This window comes from Balaenoptera borealis, assembly GCF_965194805.1.
Source record: "Balaenoptera borealis genome assembly, chromosome: 7".
NCBI lineage: Eukaryota > Metazoa > Chordata > Mammalia > Artiodactyla > Balaenopteridae > Balaenoptera > Balaenoptera borealis.
The window spans coordinates 118,885,248-118,910,686 of record NC_138864.1 but is presented as its reverse complement, the minus strand read 5'-3'; the positions used below and the strand labels follow the sequence as shown (position 1 = coordinate 118,910,686).

At 37.4% G+C, this 25,439-nt stretch overlaps 1 protein-coding gene and 2 pseudogenes across 3 annotated transcripts in view; all 3 read right to left on the bottom strand.

Annotated features, from left to right (window-relative positions):
* The window catches only part of OR6B1 (olfactory receptor family 6 subfamily B member 1), a 104,620-nt gene that overhangs the window by 25,779 nt on the left and 53,402 nt on the right, over positions 1 to 25,439 (bottom strand). The window contains exon 2 of the mRNA XM_082400489.1: positions 8,559 to 8,663. Coding sequence (XP_082256615.1) covers positions 8,559 to 8,605 — 47 coding nt within the window. The 5' untranslated portion in view covers positions 8,606 to 8,663. The remainder of the gene's footprint in view (positions 1 to 8,558; positions 8,664 to 25,439) is intronic.
* LOC309632705 (olfactory receptor-like protein OLF3) lies at positions 6,866 to 8,495 on the bottom strand (annotated as a pseudogene). The gene has a single exon. The product of its transcript is annotated as an olfactory receptor-like protein OLF3 (transcript).
* LOC309632706 (olfactory receptor-like protein OLF3) lies at positions 19,364 to 25,375 on the bottom strand (annotated as a pseudogene). The gene has a single exon. The product of its transcript is annotated as an olfactory receptor-like protein OLF3 (transcript).

Below are 25,439 nucleotides of genomic sequence, written 5' to 3'. Positions count from 1 at the left end.
GTAAATAGTGCTGCAATGAACATTGGGGTGCATGTGTCATTTTGAATTATGGTTTTCTCTGGGTATATGCCCAGTAGTGGGATTGCTGGATCATGTGGTAATTCTATTTTTATTTTTTAAGGAACCTCCATACTGTTCTCCATAGTGGCTGTATCAATTTACATTCCTACCAACAGTGCAAGAGGGTTCCCTTTTCTCCACACCCTCTCCAGCATTTGTCATTTGTAGATTTTCTGATGATGCCCATTCTGACTGGTGTGAGGTAATAGCTCATTGTACTTTTGATTTGCATTTGTCTAATAATTAGTGATGTTGAGCAGCTTTTCAGGTGCTTCTTGGCCATATATATGTGTTCTTTGGAGAAATGTCTATTTAGGTCTTCTGCCCATTTTTGGATTGGGCTGTTTGTTTCTTTAATATTGAGCTGCATGAGCTGTTTATATATTTTGGAGATTAACCCTTTGTCCGTTGATTTGTTTGCAAATATTTTCTCCCATTCTGAGGGTTGTCTTTTCATCTTGTTTATGGTTTCCTTTGCTGTGCAAAAGCTTTTAAGTTTCATTAGGTCCCATTTGTTTATTTGTGTTTTTCTTTCCATTACTCTAGGAGGTGGATCAAAAAAGATCTTGCTGTGATTTATGTCAAAGAGTGTTCTTCCTATGTTTTCCTCTAAGAGTTTTATAGTGTCTGGTCTTACATTTAGGTCTTGAATTCATTTTGAGTTTATTTTTGTGTATGGTGTTAGGGAGTGTTCTAATTTCATTCTTTTACATGTAGCTGCCCAGTTTTCCCAGCACCACTTATTGAAGAGACTGTCTTTTCTCCATTGTATATCTTTGCCTCCTTTGTCATAGATTAGTTGACCATAGGTGTGTGGGTTTATCTCTGGGCTTTCTATCTTGTTCCATTGATCTATGTTTCTGTTTTTGTGCCAGTACCATATTGTCTTGATTACTGTAGCTTTGTAATATAGTCTGACATCAGGGAGTCTGATTCCTCCAGTTTGATTTTTTTCCCTCAAGACTGCTTTGGCTATTCGGGGTCTTTTGTGTTTCCATACAAATTTTAAGATGATTTGTTTTACTTCCATAAAAAATTCCATTGGTAATTTGATAGGGATTGCATTGAATCTGTAGATTGCTTTGGGTAGTATAGTCATTTTCACAATATTGATTCTTCCAATCCAAGAACATGGTATATCTCTCCATCTGTTGGTATCATCTTTAATTTCTTTCATCAGTGTCTTATAGTTTTCTGCATACAGGTCTTCTGTCTCCCTAGGTAGGTTTATTCCTAGGTATTTTATCCTTTTTGTTGCAATGGTAAATGGGAGTGTTTCCATAATTTCTCTTTCAGATTTTTCATCATTAGTGTATATGAATGCAAGAGATTTCTGTGCATTAATTTTGTATCCTGCAATGTTACCAAATTCATTGATTAGCTCTAGTAGTTTTCTGGCGGCATTTTTATGATTCTCTATGTATAGTATCATGTCATCAGCAAACAGTGACAGTTTTACTTCTCCTTTTCCAGTTTGGATTCCTTTTATTTCTTTTTCTTCTCTGATTGCCGTGGCTAGGACTTCCAAAACTATGTTGAATAATAGTGGTGAGAGTGGACATCCTTGTCTTGTTCCTGATCTCAGAGGAAATGCTTTCCGTTTTTCACCGTTGAGAATGATGTTTGCTGTGGGTTTGTCGTATATGGCCTTTATTATGTTGAGGTAGGTTCCTGCTGTGCCCACTTTCTGGAGAGTTTTTATCATAAATGGGTGTTGAAATTTGTCAAAAGATTTTTCATGCATCTATTGAGATGATGATATGGTTTTTATTCTTCAGTTTGTTAATATGGTGTATCACATTGATTGATTTGCGTATATTGAAGAATCCTTGCACCCCTGGGATAAATCCCACTTCATCATGGTGTATGATCCTTTAAATGTGTTGTTGGATTCTGTTTGCTAGTATTTTGTTGAGGATTTTTGCAACTATATTCATCAGTGATATTGGTCTGTAATTTTCTTTTTTTGTAGTATCTTTCTCTGGTTTTGGTATCAGGGTGATGGTGGCCTCATAGAATGAGTTTGGGAGTGTTCCTTCCTCTGCAAATTTTTGGAAGAGTCTGAGAAGGATGGCTGTTAGCTCTTCCCTAAATGTTTGATAGAATTCACCTGTGAAGCCATCTGGTCCTGGACTTTTGTTTATTGGAAGATTTTTAATCACAGTTTCAATTTCATTACTTGTGATTGGTCTGTTCATATTTTCTGTTTCTTCCTGGTTCAGTCTTGGAAGGTTATACCTTTCTAAGAATTTGTCCATTTCTTCCAGGTTGTCCATTTTATTGGCATAGAGTTGCTTGTAGTAGTCTCTTAGGATGCTTTGTATTTCTGCAGTGTCTGTTGTAACTTCTCCTTTTTCATTTCTAATTTTATTGATTTGAGTCTTCTACCTCTTTTTCTTGATGAGTCTATCAATTTTGTTTATCTTCTCAAAGAACCAGCTTTCAGTTTTATTGATCTTTGCTATTGTTTTCTTTGTTTCTATTTCATTTATTTCTGCTCTGATCTTTATGATTTCTTTCCTTCTGCTAACTTTGGTTTTTGTTTGTTCTTCTTTCTCTAGTTCCTTTAGGTGTAAGGTTAGATTGTTTACTTGAGATTTTTCTTGTTTCTTTAGGTAGGCTTGTATAGCTATAAACTTCCCTCTTAGAACTGCTTTTGCTGCATCCCATGGGTTTTGGAACGTCGTGTTTTCATTGTCATTTGCCTCTAGGTATTTTTTGACTTCCTCTTTGATTTCTTCAGTGATCTCTTGGTTATTTAGTAACATATTGTTTAGCCTTCATGTGTTTGTGTTTTTTACTTTTTTTCTCCTGTAGTTCATTTCTAATCTCATAGCGTTGTGGTCAGAAAAGATGCTTGATATGATTTCAATTTTCTTAAATTTACTGAGGCTTGATTTGTGACCCAAGATGTGATCTATCCTGGAGAATGTTCCATGTGCACTTGAGAAGAAAGTGTAATCTGCTGTTTTTGGATGAATGTCCTATAAACATCAATTAACTCTATCTGGTCTATTGTGTCATTTAAAGCTTCTGTTTCCTTATTTATTTTCATTTTGGATGATCTGTCCACTGGTGTAAGTGAGGTGTTAAAGTCCCCCACTATTATTGTGTTACTGTTGATTTCCTCTTTTATAGCTGTTAGCAGTTGCCTTATGTATTGAGGTGCTCCTATGTTGGGTGCATATATATTTACAATTGTTATACCTTCTTCTTGGATTGATCCCTTGATCATTATGTAGTGTTCTTCCTTGTCTCTTGTAACATTCTTTATTTTAAAGTCTATCTTATCTGATATGAGTGTAGCTACTCCAGCTTTCTTTTGATTTCCATTTGCATGGAATATCTTTTTCCATCCCCTCACTTTCAGTCTGTATGTGTCCCTAGGTCTGAAGTGGGTCTCTTGTAGACAGCATATATATGGGTCTTGTTTTTGTATCCATTCAGTAAGCCTGTGTCTTTTGGTTGGAGCATTTAATCCATTCACGTTTAAGGTAATTATCAATAGGTGTGTTCCTATGATCATTTTCTTAATTGTTTTGGGTTTGTTTTTGTAGGTCCTTTTCTTCTCTTGTGTTTCCCACTTAGAGAAGTGCCTTTAGCATTTGTTGTAGAGCTGGTTTGGTGGTGCTGAATTCTCCTAGCTTTTGCTTGTCTGTAAAGCTTTTGATTTCTCCATCGAATCTGAATGAGATCCTTGCTGGGTAGAGTAATCTTGGTTGTAGGTTCTTCCCTTTCATCACTTTAAGTATATCATGCCACCCCCTTCTGGCTTGTAGAGTTTCTGCTGAGAAATCAGCTGTTAACCTTATGGAAGTTCCCTTGAATGTTATTTTTCGTTTTTCCCTTGCTGCTTTCAATAATTTTTCTTTGTCTTTAATTTTTGCCAATTTGATTACTATGTGTCTCAGTGTGTTTCTCCTTGGGTTTATCCTGTATGGGACTCGCTGTGCTTCCTGGACTTGGGTGGCTATTTCCTTTCCCATGTTACAGAAGTTTCCGACTATAATCTCTTCAAATATTTTCTCTCGTCCTTTCTCTCTCTCTTCTTCTGGGACCCCTATAATGCGAATGTTGTTGCGTTTAATGTTGTCCCAGAGGTCTCTTAGGCTGTCTTCATTTCTTTTCATTCTTTTTTCTTTATTCTCTTCCGCAGCAGTGAATTCCACCATTCTGTCTTCCAGGTCACTTACCCGTTCTTCTGCCTCAGTTATTCTGCTATTGATTCCTTCTAGTGTAGTTTTCATTTCAGTTATTGTATTGTTCATCTCTGTTTGTTTGTTAATTCTTCTAGGTCTTTGTTAAACATTTCTTGCATCTTCTCAATCTTTGCCTCCATTCTTTTTCCGAGGTCCTGGATCATCTTCACTATCATTATCCTGAATTCTTTTTCTGGAAGGTTGCTTATCTCCACTTCATTCAGTTGTTTTTCTGGGGTTTTATCTTGTTCCTTCATCTGGTACACAGCTGTCTTTTCATCTTGTCTATCTTTCTGTGAATGTGGTTTTTGTTCCACAGGCTGCAGGATTGTAGTTCTTCTTGCTTCTGCTGTCTGCCCTCTGGTGGATGAGGCTATCTAAGAGGCTTGATGGGAGGGACTGTTGGTGGGTAGACCTGACTGTTGCTCTGGTGGGCAGAGCTCAGTAAAACTTTAATCCACTTGACTGTTGATGGGTGGGGCTGGGTTCCCTCCCTGTTGGTGGTTTGGCCTGAGGCAACCCAACACTGGAGCCTACCTGGGCTCTTTGGTGGGGCTAATGACAGACTCTGGGAGGGCTCATGCCAAGGAGTACTTCCCAGAACTTCTGCTACCAGTGTCCTTGTCCCCACAGTGAGCCACAGCGCCCCCCCCCCCGCCTCTGCAGGAGACCCTCCAACACTAGCAGGTAGGTCTGGTTCAGTCTCCCCTGGGGTCACTGATTCTTCCCCCGGGTCCCGATGCACACACTACTTTGTGTGTGCCCTCCAAGAGTGGAGTCTTTGTTTCCCCCAGTCCTGTCGAAGTCCTGCAATCAATTCCCACTAGGCTTCAAAGTCTGTTTCTCTACGAATTCCTCCTCCCGTTGCCGGACCCCCAGGTTGGGAAGCCTGATGTGGGGCTCAGAACCTTCACTCCAGTGGGTGGACTTCTGTGGTATAAGTGTTCTCCAGTCTGTGAGTCACCCACTCACCAGTTATGGGATTTGATTTTACTGTGATTGCGCCCCTCCTACCATCTCATTGTGGCTTCTCCTTTGTCTTTGGATGTGGGGTATCTTTTTTGGTGAGTTCCAGTGTCTTCCTGTCGATGATTGTCCAGCAACTAGTTGTGATTCCGGTGCTCTCGCAAGAGGGAGTGAGTGCACGTCCTTCTACTCCACCATCTTGGTTCCTCTCCTCGAAATTTAGAGCTTTTAAAACTCAATTTTACACTTAGAGGATTTTAGCTTGTTGCCTGTCTTATCACAACTTCAGTTTCATGCCCCCCGGTCCTTCATTTACACCATCGTTTGTCTGAAGTTTTCACATTTTTTGTTGTATTGCCTGTAGTCTTAATGAAGGATGAATGGGTCATAATTTTGAGTTCTTGCATATGTAAATATGTATTTCTATCTCCATGTAAAAGTGAATGTTGTCAAGAGAATGAAAAGACAATCCAGAGGCTGGGAGAAAATTTTTGCAAAAGATACATGTGATAAAGAACTGTTATCTAAAATATACAAGTAACTCTTAAAAATCAACAATAAGAAAACAAACAACCTGATTAAAAAATGGCCCAAAGACCTTAACAGACACCTCACCAAAGAATATATACAGATGGCAAATAAACATATGAAAAGATGCTTCATATCATGTGTCATCAGGGAAATGCAAATTAAATCAACAGTAAAATACCACTACACACCTGTTAGAATGGCCAAAATATAAAACACTGACAACACCAAATGCTGGTGAAATATGGAGGAATAGAAACTCTCATTCATTGCTGGTGGGAATGCGAAGTGATACCGCCACTTTGGAAGACAGTTTGGTGGTTTTCTACAAAGCAAAACATACCTTTACCATACGATCCAGCAATCATGCTACTTGGTATTTACCCAAAGGAGTTGAAAATATGTTCACACAAAACCTGAACACGAATGTTTATAAGCAGCTTTATTCATAATTACCAAAACTCAGAAGCAAACAAGATATCCTTTAGTAGGTAAATGCATGAACTGTGCTACATGCAGACAATAGAATTGTATTCAGTTCCAAAAAGAAATGAATGATTAAGCCATGAAAAGACATGAATGAACTTAAATGTAAATCTCTAAGTGAAAGTAGTCAATCTGAAAAGGCTGCATACTATACGATTCCAACTATAAGACATTGTGGACCACTTTTTTCCAAGTTTGCAGTGATACATAATTGACATGTACTATTTGGTGTTTATTTTTATAACTTTTTCTGCTTATTGTATCCATTGAAAAAGAAAGACAAAATAAACAAAAGGAAGGAATTGGAGAATCAAGATTCAAAATAATCTTGGCAAGTTGGTGTGATGTGTGAAAATCAGTAACAATTAGCAGAACAAAATGCATATATCTTTGTTTAAGCTAAAAAAGAAAAGAATGCAATGGGTGTAGAGTCTTTGTAACCAGATTATAGGAACCAGGTCTTGGGAAATTAGTTGTATAAAAGACTGGTAATGAATAATTTTGGAAATAAGATAGTGGTGATGTTTGCACAACACTGTGAATGTAATTAACGCCACTGAAGTGTACACTTAAAAATGACTAAAACAGCAAATTTTGTTACATATTGTATGTTTTACCACAATAAAAAAAGCCTACAGTGAAGCCACAGATTTCTCATCTTAAAAGCAAATGAGATCCAGCATAATGGCCTGAACAAATATTCTATCATATATTATTTATTTCAGGATATAATATCACAGTCTAGACTAAGGCACAGATGGTATTGAAAGTTTCAAAACTGATATTATTTTTAAAAGAGTTGAAAAAACCATTTGTGGTTATCCTGGAGGAAATTAAGCTATTCTACAAACAATTGGAGCATTGTCATGTAGAAAGAGAAACAGACATTATCCATTCTGTTCCACAAAAGTATAAGTGAACCTAATTGGTGGAATTCATCTATCCACTCAATCCACAAACCAGGTCTGCTTGATGAAGTCATGGCTCATTTCTTTAAACACTGGTACGCTAATAAAATTTTTAAATAGGCAGATGATGTCTAAATACTACTGGATACCTGAGAGAAGACGATCTAAAAAAAGGCCCTCTGCTGAATCACTGACATGTAAATTATCTGGTATTGGCCTATATAAGGAAATCCATTAATCATGTGGAGGAATTCTTCATTTGAAAGCAAGGGTCTGACCATAATAGTCTTCCTTAGTGTGAGTGTGGCAGTCCCACCTTCACTTATCTGATCTCCTTTTTGATTTTGATGATAGATAGCAAGAAGTTCTTATAGTCTTTACCCTTTATCTCTGAGTTTCTCTAAAAATTTACAGAGAGCAGCCATAACTTCTTTATTCCTCAAGCTGTAAATCAAGGGGTTCAACATAGGTGCCAGCATTGCATAGACTAGAGCAGCCATCTTCTCCTCTTCCACTGAGGAGGCTGACCGTGGCCCCAGGTAGGTGAAGATGGGAGCCCCAAAGTACATGCAAACCACAGTGAGGTGAGAAGCGCATGTCCCAGACGCTTTGCCACGTCTCTGAGTAGAACAAATGCACAGAATGGCAACAACTATACGACCATAGGAGAACAGAACCAGGGAACAGGGAAGCATGACCACCAGAAATACTGAGGCAACCACCATGACCTTATTGAAGTAGATGTCCACACAGACTAGCCGTAGCACTGCTAGGGTCTCACAGGCAAAGTGATTAAGAACACGGTGACACAGGAGAAGCCGAAAGGTGATGATTGTTTCCATCAGTGAATTCATGAAACCAGCCACCAAGCAGCCAGCATTCAGCCCGAAGCACAGCCCTCCGTGCATGATGACTGTGTAGTGCAGCGGGTAGCACACCGTCACGCAGCGGTCATAGGCCACGGCTCCCAGCAGAAAGAACTCAGACCCACCCAATGCCAGGGATGCACAGAGCTGGAGCACACAGCTGTGGAATGGGATGGACTTCTAGACTGAGAGCAGGTGGGCCAGCATTTGTGGGGCAAAACTGTTTGCATAACAAAGGTCCACAAAAGATAAAACACTAAGGAAGAAATACATGCGGGCATGAAGCCTGCTGTCCAGTCTGATCAGAAGAAGAATGAGGAAACGTCCCACAACAGTCACCAAGTACATGGCCAAGATCAAGACAAAAAGGGAGACTTGAGTCCCCCAGTCACTGGACAGCCGCAGCAAAATGAACTCACTCACCCATGTCTGCGTTTTATTTCCCTGGCCCATGAGTTTCTCCGGACTGAACTAATGATGTCAAAATAACAAATTAAGGAAACTCAGAATTGGAAGGTGGCTTTTAGACCACAGGGAGAACCTACCCACTTGAACTTAAAGTTCTCCTTGAATGTCTCAGCCAAATCATCATCCAAACTCTGCTTGAACGTATCCGTAGATGAAGAACACAATGGGACCCAGTTTTGCAGCTGGAAATCAAGGAGAAAAAAAGTTACATTCTTGAAATTCAATTTATTGGAAGATAATTTCTTCTCCTAAACATCTGCTCTTAAATGGAGGAAAGAAATTAATGAAGTGGTTAAACAAAATCCTAGTCAATTTAGTAGTTATTATAGGGGATAATTTCTGTCTTTCTGGTGCGACATTTTTTAGCCCACATGACTTTTTCTGAATTCTACATGATGTTCAATACCATTTAACTTTTTTGTTTTGTTTACTATGGATACCTCAGACACAACTCTACTCACCCCTCCTTAATGGACTGTATCCATGAAATCCTGAATGTTTTAAGTGATATTCTCATACTTCTCATTACTAAGTGATTTTGAATTTATTTTCTGTAATTTGTTCTTTTAATTTGAGAGTGGCAGGTGGAAGGCCTCCTCTCCACCTACCTCATACCAGTGGCCCAGGTGGGCAAGATCAACCCAGGATGGCCAACTTCAAGACTCAGGTTGAATGAAGAGAAGGTATACATAGCTGCTAAAGTTTATGTCTTATGTCCCCCAAGGGAAATTTAATAAAGCATTTAATGATGTCAGGTTATTACTTAATAATAATGTTTTCTCAAGGAAGGGACAACTTATTTCCCAATATAACAGGGATCAGTCCTCAGCAGGGAAAGCAGAAGGATAGAAAATCAGGTCTTAATTACAGAACATGACGACAGAGACAGTAGTAGTTTTTTGACCCAAAATCAAAATTTCTTTATGTTTGCTCATTTAAAGAAATTAATAAGTGATCCATAACTAAAATATACAGATGGGAGTTTGAGGTCTCTGAGACAATCCTGTGACAGTACATGAAAGATTCACATGAAGATAATTATTCCAATGGCTTCTATACTATTCATGCTATAATTATAGATGGACTGCAGATTACATTTATTGAAAGTTTCCAGTTTCAGCATAAAAACTTTTAGAATGATTGTTACAGATCACACCACTTATAACACAGATGGTTGGAGGACTTAATATTATAGTTTATTATCATATGGTTATATCTATAAAATATTCAGGATTTAGTATTGTTTTGAATAAGGTCCAAAATATCAAGGAATTATTAAAAAGAGAGCTTTCAGAAATTGAGTATCACACAGAAATTAGTGGAAATGATCAAACAGTGTCAGAAACCATGTTCAAGGCCTTGCACTGAAAGCTTTCAGTCACTTACACCAAAATTGATTGGAACAAGATACTCAGCTGCAACACTGGCAAAGAAATGCACAATATTTAAAGATATAAGTAATATTCTTCACCACATGAAAAGATAAAGAATTCAAAATCTTGATGACAAATAGGTATAGTTTATAATCAAGAATATTTTTTTCTAGAATGTTGAAAATTAACAGCTTGTCAGCCTCACAGCTACAAACCAATAGCCTAGTCTTAACTATTGTGTATTCTCTTCTTTGTAATTTTATTTTGCATTTTACCTATTTATACATCAATATCTTTTTGTTCTGCTACATTTTACATTGGAATAAAAATTATTGTCATTATACTTGTTGGAAATTTTCCTAGTCATTTCAAGCCACGATAAAAATGTGGACTGGTAATATCTACAGTGCTTTCCGATCCCTATGTAAATGGACTCTGGCATTCCAATGCTTTTTAGAGATTTACCAATAGCTAGAGACCACACTATAAAATACAGCTAAATGCAAGACCCATCCATCCTTCCCCATCCATTCACTTTATTCCCAACATATGGCTGCCTATGCTTGCAGTTTGCAGAATATTTGGACTGAGAGAGTCATCAGGCCCATTGTGACAGGCAAGGGAGTTTTCTGGAAAATTCATTATAAGTACTTTATCTGGGGATATCAGTTTTGCATCTAAATATCTGAACTATATTTTCTCCACATGGAAGTGTTTGCTCTTCTTTTTACTTTCTCCTTCCCCACCTAATATCATGATGGCTATAGATGGCCATGATGTGTATATATATCATATATTTGTGGTTCCACATATTAGTGAACTCACACAGTTCAAACCCATGTTTCAAAGGTCAACTGTATATATGTGTGTGTGTATTTTTTCAAAAATTGCTAACAACATAGATATTGAAGAAATTAATAGTTATTTTGTGTTTAATGCTTTGTGTTATGATTTAAATAAACAACTATGTAAATCACTAATAAAACATACCAAAGTGGATGAATTGTTTCCAAGAAGTATTTCTACTGTGACCTGTTCTTTAATGGAATACCAGTGATTTGTCCTACGTTGTATGTTCAGGCCTGTCTCCCAGGGCTCAAATGTAACTGTGATGCAGGAACTCTTCCAGGTTTATCAGAAGGTATGTATGTGCAGATAGGTAGCATGGATGTGACAGTGATAGTTAATGGTAGATTCATTTACACTGTTTACAATTCTATAACCAGGACTCAAACGAATGTCAATTTTTAAAAGTCAATGTAACTACAAAAAAATAAATGGTGTCTTTTTACCTATCTCCAAAACCATATCCAAAAAAAGGGTATTTGTGCTTAAAGTCATGTTGCTTTTGCTCAGTAATGAAGTCAAGCAAGTGAATTTCCAAGTGACACGTTACTTGCAAGCAGTTTTGTCTTTTTTAAATAAAATACATTTGATATTTTTAAAAAGTGATGTGTAAAGTCAAAGTAAACCTGTTTCTTTGTAAAATTGTTTCAAATAACTTAACAGGTCAATTGCCCTGTGAATCACTGAATGGTAAGGTTCAGTTTTAGAAAATGTTCTTAGTCTTGTCTATTATTTTGGAGACAGATGGCAGGAAGAAAACAAACAAGCTCCTGAAACACTTTTGCCCAGAGTGCAAAAATCCACTGGAGTGGGAAAGATGCTAAGAGAAGAAATAAGAATCATAATTATACTTATTTTTATATTGAGTTGATATAAATACTTTATTTGCTGAACACTTACTATGTACTAGGCATCATACTACTTTATATATCTACTAATATAATATAATATAGTATAATAATATTCACAACAACACTCTGAACTTTGGCTTATTATCTCTATTTTACAGATGGGAAAAAGACTAGACCATGGAGGAGTCAGCAGGTAAACAGGATTATCTGATAACCTGGGGCACATCAATGATCCTGCTCCTATACATAGCAGACCTTGTGTATGGCACAGTGATAGTAATTTTTTAAAGGTTGTGGATTCACCTAACATGAAAATCAGAAGACATATCAAGAGGACTAATTGAGTTCCTACTTTTGATCCCATTTACTTCACAGTCATGGTGGACCAGAGTAGGTACTTCTCACTCACCTATGAAGTTGAAGTCTGGCCTTCAAGCCACATCAGCAACATAAGGAAAAGAAACACAGCCCATCACCCCTATTAGGGACTCTCTTCATGAAGTATGTGATTAACTGGCCTCTTTCATAAATTTGAAAAGGTGATCATGCTTCTACTTTGTGTCTCATATGGTGATGAACACAACATCTTATAATGGATCCATGGCAAGAAGTTCTTTCTTCCTCTTATAAGAGAAAATTAAGGGCTCTAATTATGGAAAATAAGGAAAAAAATAATTTAATAGAAATGGATAAATCGAGTGCTTATTTTTTAAAATTAGTTTTCAAAAGAAGATTTGAACCTAAGGATAGTTTTGTCTACCCAAAAATATCCCTAACAAGTAAGAGATGAGACATGATGAAGGGTCCTGGTCTGAAGGTATGAGTTTTATCTGGTTGGGAAGATTTGTCCCTTCTGAGCTGTCTCCCATGGGGAACTTGGAATCTATTCTCTGTACTGGTGAGTGCTTATAAATAGTGCCAATACATCCCCTACTGTGTAAATAGTTACTATCGCACTAACATAAAAAGTGGGCTGTTTCCAGGTCACTTGGCAACCACACCAAAGGCAGAGGAAAACTGTTGAGTGGCCAGGTAGTTAAGCCAAAATCATTACACAGGTGGAGAAGAGAGCCAGGAGTTCTTTCCACTCAGAGGAACGCTTTCCATAGTGTCCTCTTTGGATCCCACACATAAGCACACTCACTCATGCTCAAGCTGTTCACAAACTTCTTTTCAAACCTACTTAGCTGTACACTCACAAACATAATTTGAATAGCCAGAACATATTTTTTAGGATAAATTTCTACTAGAGGACAACTATATCAAGCCGCCATACTCTTAGGTTTGAGGAGTATGTCAGGAGAGGCCATGGATTACAGGGACCTGGTTTCACAATTTATGCTGCTAAATAAGTGATGAAGAAAGACTGAAAATGCCTGACTCACCTCTGGAGAATGGAGGAGGCCATCCTGTGCCTTGGAAAGATGGCAGGGCTGGGAAAGTTATGAAATTTGAAGCAAGTGCATTTGGAACAGGTAACTTTCTATAACTTAGTGATAAAATCTCAAGGGACCAATTATTTTTTGTTTATTAGATTTCTTTTATTTTCCATTTCCCTCTGTCTGGTCACTTCTGCATCTAACACCCTAACCTACATTTCAACTTTGCAAATGAATATTTTGTTTCCTTGTCCCCGGAGCCTGGGAAGGAGCTTGCCAAACTTTAATTTCTCAAGGGAAGTGTGTCGAGTCTTCAGTGATAACACTTTTGGATGATGGGAATTTTTATCCCACTTTAGGACCGTGAAGATTAAATCGAAACTTTCTCATTCCAACTCATCCATCTCCACGTTCCTTTGAGTGATAGCTCCTGGGCCGGGCAACTCACGGGACCACTGATATGCTCTATGGTACATCATCTGATCTGAGGTTGGACAGGGAGAGTTTTTTATGCCAATCCCTAAACAGATGATGATTATTGGGCTGCTCTCAGGTTTGTAATTCTACCATCACATCCTGTAACCTTAGCAATTTCACCTTTCCCTTCACTTTAAGGAAGATGATCTTTCATATCCTGGTTTGTACTTAGGGATTTTTAGTGTTGGGAATCTTTAATAAAAGTACAACCTCCTCTGTGAAAAATCTCTAGTGAGGATGTTAAGCATTGTGCAGTGACACCTCTAGTCCCCATTTCCCTTTCCCAAGAGTGGGAAGGGAGATTTCCACTGTACGCCTTGTCTACGTCAGAGTGACCAGTCTGTTCTCATCCTCTGCTCAACTACCTGGCATTGCCCCAGAGAAGGTCTTATTCTGGGAGCTGGTGACAAAAGCATCTTCTGGTGACCTGAAACCATAAAACTCTAGGAGAAAACATAGGCAGTTTACTCTTTGACGTCAGTCTCAGCAATATTTTTTCTGTGTGTGTCTGTCTCCTCAGGCAAGGGAAATAAAAGCAAAAATAAACAAATGGGACTACATCAAACTAAAAAGCTTTTTCATAATTAAGGAAATCATAAAATGAAAAAACAACCTACTGAACAAAGGAAAATATTTGCAAATGATATACTGGATAAGGGGTTAATATCCAAAATATTTAAAGAAATCACACAACTTAATATCAAAAAAAAAAAAAAAACCCAAAGAGGTCTATTAAAAAATGGTCACAGGACCTGAATAGACATTTTTCCAAAGAAGACATACAGATGGCCGACAGACACATGAAAAGATGCTCAACATCACTAATCATCAGAGAAATGTGAATCAAAACCACAGTATCACCTCACATCTGTCAGAATGGCTATCATCAAACAGACAACAAATAACAATTCTTGGCAAGGATGGGGAGAATGGGGAACCCTCTAGGCAGTTCCTGTTGGTGGGAATGTAAATTGGTGCAGCCCTATGGAGAAGTGTGGAGGTTCCTCAAAAAATTAAAAACAGTACTATGCAGTCCAGTAATTCCACTTCTGGGTGTTTTCTGAAGAAAACAAAAACATTAATTCGAAAAGATATATGTACTCCTATGTTCATTGCAGCATTATTTACAGTAGCCAAGATATAGACGCAACCTAAGTGTCTACAGATAGATGAATGAATAATGAAGAGGTGGTATATAGCTATATACACAATGGAATATTACTCAGCCATAAAAAAGAATGAAATTTTGTCATTTGTGACAACCTAGATGGACCTAGAGGATATTATGCTAAGTGAAATAAGTCAAACAGAGAAAGAGAAATACTGAATGATTTTACTTATATGTGGAATCTAAAAAACAAAACAAACCAACAAAAGAAAACAGAAGCAGACTTACAGATAAAGAAAACAAACTGGTCATTGGAAGAGGGGTGGGAGGTTGGGGAAAATAGGCAAGAGAAATTAAGAGGTACAAACTTCCAGTTACAAAATAAATAAATCACGGAATGTGATGAACAGTACTGGGAACATAGTAATTTGTAATAGATTTATCTGGTGACAGATGGTTATTAGACTTATCATGGTGATCAATTTGTAATGTACATAAATGTTAAACTACTATGTTTTATACTTGAAACTGATATACTATTGTATGTCAACTATACTTCAATTTTTAGAAGTAGAGTAACAGGATTACATGGTGCAAGAACAAACGAACAAGCAGAAAAGAATAAAATTTAAAGACAGACCCATATATAGGTAAACTTAATGTACATGAAAGTTATTAAAATGACTGAATAAAGAATAGACTGTTTAATAAATGGACCGCACATGGAAAAAAACACTAGATCCATGTTTAACAACATATGTAGAAGTAGACGTCTAAAGAAATACTAAAATACTAAACATAAACTAAAGAAATACTGTGAAAGGTAAAAGTATAAAACTTAATTAAATAAAACAATATTTTATGACCTAGATACAGGGATTTTTATTTAGAAAAACAAAACTTCATAAGCATAAATCATTGGACAAAAATGTGATAAATTGGATTACATCAAAATGAAGGTTCTTCATTCAGCAAAGGACTCTATGAATAAAATTGACAGAGAGGTGATGGATCAGAGGTATGTATTTTCAATGGTTATAACCAAAAAGGATTCATATTTATAATATATACACCAACAAGGAAATGGTAGAAAACTCAAAGGAAAAATGAGCAAAGAAAATGAACACAGAGTGTCCAGCAATAGAAACCCAAAAGGCTGACAATATGGTTCACTCAGAAAATATTTATTTGGTGCTAACTATAAGACAGACAATATCCTATATTCTTGGTATATATATATATTTACCTGAACCAAAAAGCCCTGCTCTCAAGGGGCTTATATCATATTCTGGGGGCAGTGGAGGGATGAGAGACAGACATTAAACAATGAGTTAATTGCAAATATGTTAGAAAAGGTAAGTTCTTTGGAAAAAATAAATAACAAGGTAAGAGGGAACAGGAGTAGGGGGCAAGGAGAAAGTCTGCAGCATCAAATAGGGCAGTGATGATAATTAAATGAAGAACTGGAGGAGATGAGGAAGTGGCTACCTGAGAAAGAAGCATTCCAGGTAGAGAGGCATAGTTAGGAGAAAAGCCTGTGTTCATTGTAAATACTTTGGATTCAATTCTGAATAATTGCATGGTTGAAAAGAGGAAGGACATGATTCGAGTTCTGTTTTAAAGGGATCACTCTGAGTGCTGGGATATAAGAATAGAAGCAGGGAAATTTGATGCAGGCAATTTCAGTAACCCAAGTGGGAAGTCAGGGTGGCTCACATTGGGGTGTAAGAGTGGAGATGTTGAGAAGTGATCATACTATGTATATATTTTGAAAATAGAGACAACAGGCTACTCTTGCCAATTTATGAGAAAAAGACTGGGAAATTGCCTAATCACTGTAACGATGGAGTTACCACGAATTGAAGCGGGGAAGGCATGGATAGAGTGGTGTTGGGTGAAGGTAGACAAATCAGAAGTTCAGCATATGAAGACATGTTCATATTGATTACTTATCAGAGTAACGCAAAATAAGACAATTTTACATCTTTTAGGCTAGAAAAAATTCAAAACATGCAGGCTGTGGATAGATAAGACCCGTCAGGCACTGACGTACGAGTGTAGACTTATAAAGCCATTCTGGAGAGCATTATCCATTACCTAGCAATTTGGCTCCTGTGTATATTCCTTAAATAAATTCTCACAGGTCCTTAAGTACACATGTATTATGATGTTCATCATCGGGCTATATGTGGTGGTAGGGAGCTGGGTACCATAACAAAGAGTGATAGCTAAAATATGATGAACACCACGGATTACTCTGAACAGTTAAAAGTAATAGACTAGCAATATGTATCAATCTTAAAAATATAGTCTTGAGTAAAAAAACAAAACTAAGACACAGTATGAGTAGTTAATATATATTTTAAATACATAAATGCACTCTCAAACATCATTATATGCATTAAACATATCAGAATAGTTGAGGAATAAAGAATGGGATAAAACAGAATTAATTAATTTTAATTAATAAAAGAAGGCTTGTATGGGTGATAATATTTCATCTACTGAAGAGTATTATGAACCAATTAACTCTGAGCCTGAGATTTTTTAAAGCCTATTTACTATTATACTAAATTCCAACATGCATTATCTTTATATATTTCGTAAGAGGCAACCTCTAGAATAGTAAAGAAAGTTTCAATTAATAAATCAATCAGCAGGAATTTATTAGCATTGTTAAGGCACTGGGAACACAAATAAGATAAAATGCATAGTCCTTGCTCTCAAGAAGCTTATAGTCTAACTGATGAATATAATACTTTGCCCTTTCCAAGGTAGAAACTTGAATTTTCTCCTTTTAAAAGTGGGAGATCAAAACATCTCTACTCTTGAGATTTTACTCAGAAATTTGAGCCCAGTTATTCATGATGTTAATTGATAGGATTCAGAATTTCCAGTGAAAGGAAGTATTTATTACTAAATTTATTAGTGCTTATTAGTAAATTATTAAGACATTGGATAAGTCTCAGATTTCACATACAAAAAATGTACAGGTCTACAATTATTTTTTCCATGAATGTCTATGACTTGTAAAAAAAATAAAGTTTCCTTTTATAGAGATTTAGCCATTTTCTTCCAACCCTTGTTAGACAAGCAGTGTGCCATGAGAGCAGTAAGAGAGAGGAAGGAGGAGTCAAAATGCAGATGAAGAAGCAGGCAGCAGCTGGACCAAGTTAGGTCCTGTACTTGTGGAGTCTGGATTTTATACTAAGCAGGAAAAGAATGTGACTTGATTTATTTTCTAAGATAAAGGAGCCTTCTACAGGTCAAATGGCCCAGGTCACTCAAATAAATTGTAGGGAAAAGAAAGAGTTGGAGGGGACCTATAGATTAATGAGATTTCAAAGCATATCAAATTGAAAAAAATGGGCAAAACTAAACTACAGTGACAGTGACTAGGGATGTTTGCTTGAATAATAAAGCCATAAAGAAATGCAAGACAGTGATTACTACAGAGGTCACGAGAGCAGTTACTTTTGGGAAAAAGGAGCTGTGATTATGATGAGGCATATGGAGGGACTGCTACAGTAGCTGGCAGAATTATTATTATTATTTTTTTTTTTACTTGAATGGTGGTTACAAGAGGGTTTGTCTTACAATAATTCCCTAAGCGACACATTTATTTAGTGTGGTGTTCTGCCTGTGTTTCACCTTACAAAATAAAGTCAAAAAACAAATAATAATTTTAAAAATTAAAGCTGTTGTGTGCAGAATAGAATGTAGAAAGCAGAGGTGGAAACAGAGAGACCAGTTGATCACATATTTTGTTGACAAGCTAATGAAATCTATTGCTGGGTAGGGTGTAAAATAAAGGAATCAAGAATTACTCTGATGTATGATGGTTCCTTTTACTAATACAGTGAAGGTGTATTGGGGCAAGAGGAAAGGAATAGCTTGGGATAGAGGAAGCAAGAACAACAGCTCTATTTTAGCTATGTTAACAATGAGATTCATATAATGTAAGTGAAAGGAGTTAAGCAAGCATTGATACGTGTGTTTGGAGATCATAAGAAAGGTCTTGCCTGGCTTGGAGCTAAAAAATACATAGATACATAGATAGATGGATAGATAGAGATAGAAAAGTTGGATGGATGAATGGATGGATGGATAATGAATGGGTGGATAGATGGATGGATGGAGAGATAATAAATTGGATGGACAGATGCCATGGTTCTGGGTAAGGTGACTACCTGGAGCAGACATGGAACAGTGACCTACTAGAGCCACAGCAAAAGGAAAAAATTCATTTTGAGTAACTCTATATAGAGAGAAGGTTGCAGAATGTGTAGTGCTATAATTGTGTCCTACAAGCTATTTTTAAAAAATAGTTGAATATCTACTCTATGCCACCACTCTACTAGGTATTTTACATAGATAATTTATAATCTTCAAAATAATCACACACACTGGATATTATTACTTCTTTTTATAGTTGAGGAAACTAGAGGTCAGAGATGTTAAGTGCCTTTTTCAAAGCTACATTGCTGGTGATGGGTGGGGTCATGATTCAAAGGGTGGCTCTTCTCACCCTGAAAATTTTTACTGTTTGTATTTCATTTTCTGAGGGAATAGGCAAGAAGTATATGAAAGTAAAAGGGGGAATATGAAGTCTAGGAGGAGAGATTATCCAGCAGACTGCAGCTTAATAATTAAAGGCTTTTTTTCTTTTTTTACTCTATGTGTAACAGGGCAGTGATACATAGTCAAAATGTGGATGAATGTGGAAAGTCAGTCTAGAAAAACTTGTTCACCATGATCTACCTTATGAGAAAATCTGAGAAGAAAGGGCATGTCCATCATTTTCTCTTTGTTTAGAATGTCGTTCTATGGGCTGCTGGAGGGAAGGAGAAATTCTTTGAATCTTTACCCTTTGTCACTAAGTTTCCCCAACACTCTTCTAAAGGCGCTCATCACCTCCTTGCTCCTCAGGCTGTAGATGAAGGGACTCAGCATGGGGGTCACCGCAGCGTAGAACAGGGTGACCATCTTCTCCTGGTCTGCTGAGAAGCCAGCCACGGGTCTCATGTCTGTGAAGATGGCTGTTCCAAAGCACATGGAAACCACAGTGAGGTGAGAGGCGCACGTCCCAAACGCTTTGTGGCGTCCCTGGGCAGAATGAATACGCAGAACGGCAGCAACTATACGACCATAGGAGAACAGAACAAGAAAACAGGGAAGCATGATCACCAGAAATCCTGCGATGGCCACCATGACCTTGTTGAAGGAGATGTCCACACAGGTCAGCCTCAGCACAGCCAACAATCTCACAGGCAAAGTGATTAACAACCTTACGGCACAGAGGCAGCTGAAAGATGATGACTGTCTGCATCAGTGAATTCACGAAACCAGCCACCAAGCAGCCGGCAGCCAGCCCCAGGCGCAGCCCTCCGTGCATGATGACCGCATGGTGCAGTGGATGGCACACTGCCACATAGCGGTCATAAGCCATGGCTCCCAGCAGGAAGAACTCTGTGCTGCCCATTGCCAAGGAGATAAACAGCTGGAGCACACAGCTGTAGAATGGGATGGACTTCTGGGCTGACAGGAAGTGAATGAGCATCTGGGGGACAGTGCTGTTGGTATTACAGATGTCCACAAATGACAGGATACTGAGGAAAAAGTACATGGGTGTGTTTAGCCTGCGGTCCAGTCTGATAAGGAGGATGATGAGGAAGTTCCCCAGCACAGTCATCAGGTACATGGCCAGGAAAAGGACAAAGAGGGAGACCTGAGTCTCCCAGCAGCTGGACAGTCCCAGCAGAATGAACTCACTCATCCATGTCTGGTTTTCCCTGCCCATGAGCTTCTGAAGACCAAACCCAAGTTATAAACCAAAAAAACTAGATACGTAAGGTGCCAGAGGACCTTATAAGGTCACTTAGATCAAATAGCCATCTAATATTAAGTGGTGTGGTTTTTCAGATTGTACGTCTCCTTCTGGAAAACAATAGAACCCGCTGATGTGGCTCAGATCCAACGAGAAAACTCTTCTCCTTCTTAAGCAGGAAAGTTTTCATTAAAATGCTTATTTGAGTTAAAAAGATTAACTGTAAAACGTGATTTTTTTTCTTTAAAGCCAACTCCTAACCATGGAGTTTGTTTACTTCTCTGTTAGACACCGGTTTTTCCCTCCTTACTATCTCAAAATCCATACTGAATGGAACCTAATAGGTACGAACAGGTTTTTTTTTTAATTTACTTTTTTTACTTCTGGATTCTTTGACTATGAAAATGAGATACTAAATTTCCACCCTTTTGAAATCACAAATTTGGGGTTGTAAGTTAAAAGGTAGCAAATATAAAATAGTTTTTAGTAGCTAAAAATTATCAAAAATTACATTTCAGAGTCAATGAGATAAAAAATGAAGACCTGGGTGACGAGGCTCATTTTTGAAAAATCTTCACCTGTTTGTCTTTTACCTGGCTGAGAGAATAAGAGGAAAGAATCTGCAATATTGCATTTCTCCTCCCTTGAAAGAGCAGCAGATCATGGGGTCGACAGCAGAGTAAGACTGTCAAGAAACAAATCAAAGATGCATTAACTATCTTCCTTAGTAAATGATAAGAGCTCGAATAGTTGCCACACGTGCTAGCCTATTAACTAAAAGATAAGGGAAAACTGGTTGCACATTCCCTCTGATTCTATTTGCATGTATTCTGGATAGTGATTATTGTGATTTGGAGACTATATAATGTGATGGAAAAAATTAATTAGAATTAACTCAGTGAAATGACTGTTGATGATCTTTCCTTCAACCGTCCTTACTTTTATCTTTATCTGAAATATTTGACTATCCCCTGCCCCTTAGAAAACTCTGCCTTTTCTCATCCTTGTGCTATGCTCCCTCTACTGTGACTCACATGACCAGAAGGTAATACTCTAGTCTGCTCAATACCATCCGCAAACTTTCTAATCCTACTGATATATTAGTATTTCCGAAAGCTCAAGGGCTCTAGTATTCTCTCTAGAACTTTTAGTAATCTTATTTGTACATTACTTGTCAAATCACAAGTGATTTCCAAAAACCTCACGGACTGAACAAAGCCCACTCTAGATTTCCCACATACCCTGCCCCTCTAATTACTCTGTCCTTTAGGTACAGAAAGTGAAACGCATGCACTGCTGTGACAAGGAGATATTATCTGTTTGCTGTCTGTGATCAGATAGTGCCATTGAATATATGATGAGAATCATACTTTGTGTTGAGGGTATTCATGACAGTAAGGGCAGCTAACTGCAGATAAATAGGGTGCCAAAGGTGATTGGATTAGCCAGCAGAGAAGGGTCTATTGGCATTTGCATTTGATAATCTTTTATCTAGAAATGAATTAAGCTTGATAAACCATTCCCACTCCAAGAGATAATTTATGTAAATTACAAGAGGAGGCAATAAAAGTACAAAATGTTCTTTAATTCTTTAGAATTTACTCTAGAGCTTCAGATCAGCAAGCCACTTTGTAATATTTCTGTCAAAGAAAGAGGAAACCTACCTTTTTATCCCCAATGAAAAGGGAAAAGTTGGAATATAAAATTATCACTGGTGAAGAACTCAGGTACAAAAGAGAGATAAGTGACTTCAAAGGGAAAAATCAGTGCCTGAGACCTGTCAGTGGAACCTGACAATGTACAGATGGTATTTTAATAGATAATATTCCTAGGAAGGTGCATGAGGCAGTCTCTGATTCTGCTATAATACATGAAGCAATTCATGTAACATGAGTTCACCAGGAGAGGGCTAAAAGGAAAAAAAAAATACAGTGCAGGAGGTAGCTGATGATTATTTAAGGTATTCTCAGGTACCAAATAAGGAGACTTGACTGAAAAATCTGATGATAATATCTTGTGGTTTTGAGTTTTCACTTCTTAAAAACTAATAATAGTTAAGGGCTCGAGAAAGAAAATGTAGTAATCCCTGGTCTTGGATCAGTAATTCCACTTAAAGGCTCAGCAAGGTATTGTTTACAAATAGAAACACTCATGGTTCGCATGACACGTTTCTGTATCATCTTCATGTTTTTTAAAGTGCCTCTCCCTGGGAGTGAATGAACGACCTGCTTGGCCAATGAACTTGCATTTCCCAGTTCAACTGTCACTACCTACAGCTGCTCCTCAGTATCCCTGGGACTGGTTTCAGGACTCCAGTGGACACCAAAATCCACAGAGGCTCAAGTCCCTTATATAAAATGGCCTAGTATTTGCATATAACCTACACACATCCTCCTGTACACTTTAAATCATCTCTAGATTACTCACAATACCTAATACAAAGTAAATGATAAGTAAATAGTTTCTAGCATGAAGCAAATTCAAGTTTTGCTTTTGCAAACTTTCTGGAAAATTTTTTAATATTTTCAATCCATGGTCGGTGAATCCACGGATGTAGAACCTGTGGATTTGGAGGTCCAACTGTAGCTTCTTCATCTGTCTAAAGGAAGCATAAATTCAAGTCTGTCCCAATTTGTTGGAGTGGGGGAAGTAGGGAGGATAATAGAAAAAGGATATGACATCAATAGGAAAAAGAATAATTTTTTAACCAAAAGTAAAATGTTTAAAACACTTTTGAAAATATGGTGTGTAAATAAAAGTTAAAAACAGATTTTCAAAAATAAGGCGGAGGTGTTGTAAGTGACAATAATAGTAAGATAAACAGCATTCCTGAACCACCTCCCCTTCCAAGAACTGTGATTCAAGCTTCCTAAAGTTCTACATCAGAAGTGTTCTCAAAAAAAGCCACCTGGAAAGCTTGAGATTTCCCAACAATGTTAACTGGCTAAGTTGCTATCGCCACCCCATTCCCACTTCCTAATGCATACCTACACTACTTGGAGCAACAGAAAGTTTAGAGCCAGTCATCTAGACTAAGTTACCTTCTGACCATCACTGTTTAAGAATGAGCTGTTTAACACAAACCTGTTCTCAGGTCCAGATTTCCAGCAGTGGACAAGTGCTGTGGGGGGAGTGCAATGTGACACAGGGAACACGACCTGTAGTAAATAAGTTCAATGTTTCCTATGAATGCAGTAAAAGCCCTAGGCTAGGTGCTTCATTTCTCAGAGGTATTCAAGAGAAATTTCTCCCCAGTTTGGCTACCCAAACGTATTTTCTTAAAACCAACTGCAAAAATGGGACCTTAATCTCTGTAGTAACCAAACTCAACCCAATTTTCACATGAGCCCAGAAAGAAGCTGTGTGTTAAGGAAATCCTTGCTTCTTGACTCATAATCCTAAGAACCCAATGGAGAGCCTCTGAGCATGACTGCCTTACCTCCAGGAAAAGAGGTCAGCATTGCCCCAGGAAGAGCAGGGCTGGGCAAGAAGTGGGATTTTATTTTCCCTCAGAGATAAAATCTCTACAGGCCAATTATGCTGTGCTTGTTAGGTTTCTATTGTTTTTTCTCCTTCTCTGTATGGTGACTCTCTCACCTTAAACTCTCATCTGCTTTTAAAAGAATTTACAAGTGAGAATTCAGTTTTTCCTGAGCCAGAAACATGAGAAAAGAGAATCTGAATCCCCAGTTCCCCTGGAGACATTCTCCTGTCTTTGTTGAAATTTCACTTTGAGGTAGTTAAAACTTGCCCATGACTTTCTGTCCATGTACTCACGATTGAGACTATCTGAGCCAAAGTGCCCAATTATTTATGGACCGTCAAGGGGATCTTTGGGCAATATCTCCTGTAACAAAGTTCTGAAATTGTACATAAGCTATGATTATATATTATCTACACAACTTATGTAACTATTTCATGGGACATATCTCCATTTTGTCTCTATTGGAAGGTTCCTTTTAACTGTGCATTGTCATTATGTATTTTTATATCTAGATGTTTGCCCTCATTTTCTAAAAATACTACAAAAATTTACTACCCACTTAAAGGCATCTCAAATCTGATATCCATCCCATTGATAGACATTTAGGTTGTTTCTAATTTGCGGCTATTAAAAACAACACTGCTATGAACATTCACATAAACACACTCACAAACACACACACACACACACACACTCATCTTTTGTCCCAGACATGTACTGTACTCATTTCTGTTGCCTAGTAGTGGAATTGCTATATCACAGATTATGTGTGTGTCCAACTTTAGCTAATATCATCAGTTCTGTCAAAACAGATGTTTCAATTATATTCCCACCAACTCTGTATGAGTATTCCTTTGCTCTAACCATTCTTTGTCCTTGGATTGTAAGTCTTTTTCATTTTAGCCATTCTGATGTGTACATAGTAGTATCTCACTGTGATTATATTTTACATTTCTATGATGACTAATGAGGCTCTACATATTTTTAAGTATTTATTGACTATTTGGATATTCCATTTTCTGAGGTGTATGTTCAATTTCTTGCCCATTTTCCTATTGGGTTATTTCTCTTTTTCTTATTGAGTTTAGTTCTTTATATATTTTGAATATGAGTCACTTGTCATTTATATGTATCACAAATATTTTCTCCCACCTATTCATTCTCTTAATGGTGTCTCTGATGAGGAGATGTTCTTAATTTTAATGTAGTTCTATTCATCAATTGTTCTTCATACAGTTACTGCATTTTGAGTCTTGAGTGAGAAATCTTTGTCTCTCCCAAATCATGAAGTTATTCTTCAATGCCATCTTCTGGGAGTTTTAATGTTTTACTTTTCACATCTAGATCAACAATATATCTGGAAATTTTTTCTGTGCATGATATGACATAGGAACCTAGATTCATTTATTTCTATGTGAATATCCACTTTTATTGAGAGACAATTCTTTCCTCACTATTCTCCTGTGTTGCCACAAATCAAATTTTAGTTTATATGTGTAGGTTTTTCCCTAGACTATTTTTTTATGATCCATTGGTCTACTTATCTATTATTATACCAGTACTGCATTGTTTTAATTACTGTAGCTTTATAATAAACCTTGTTTATAGTAGTA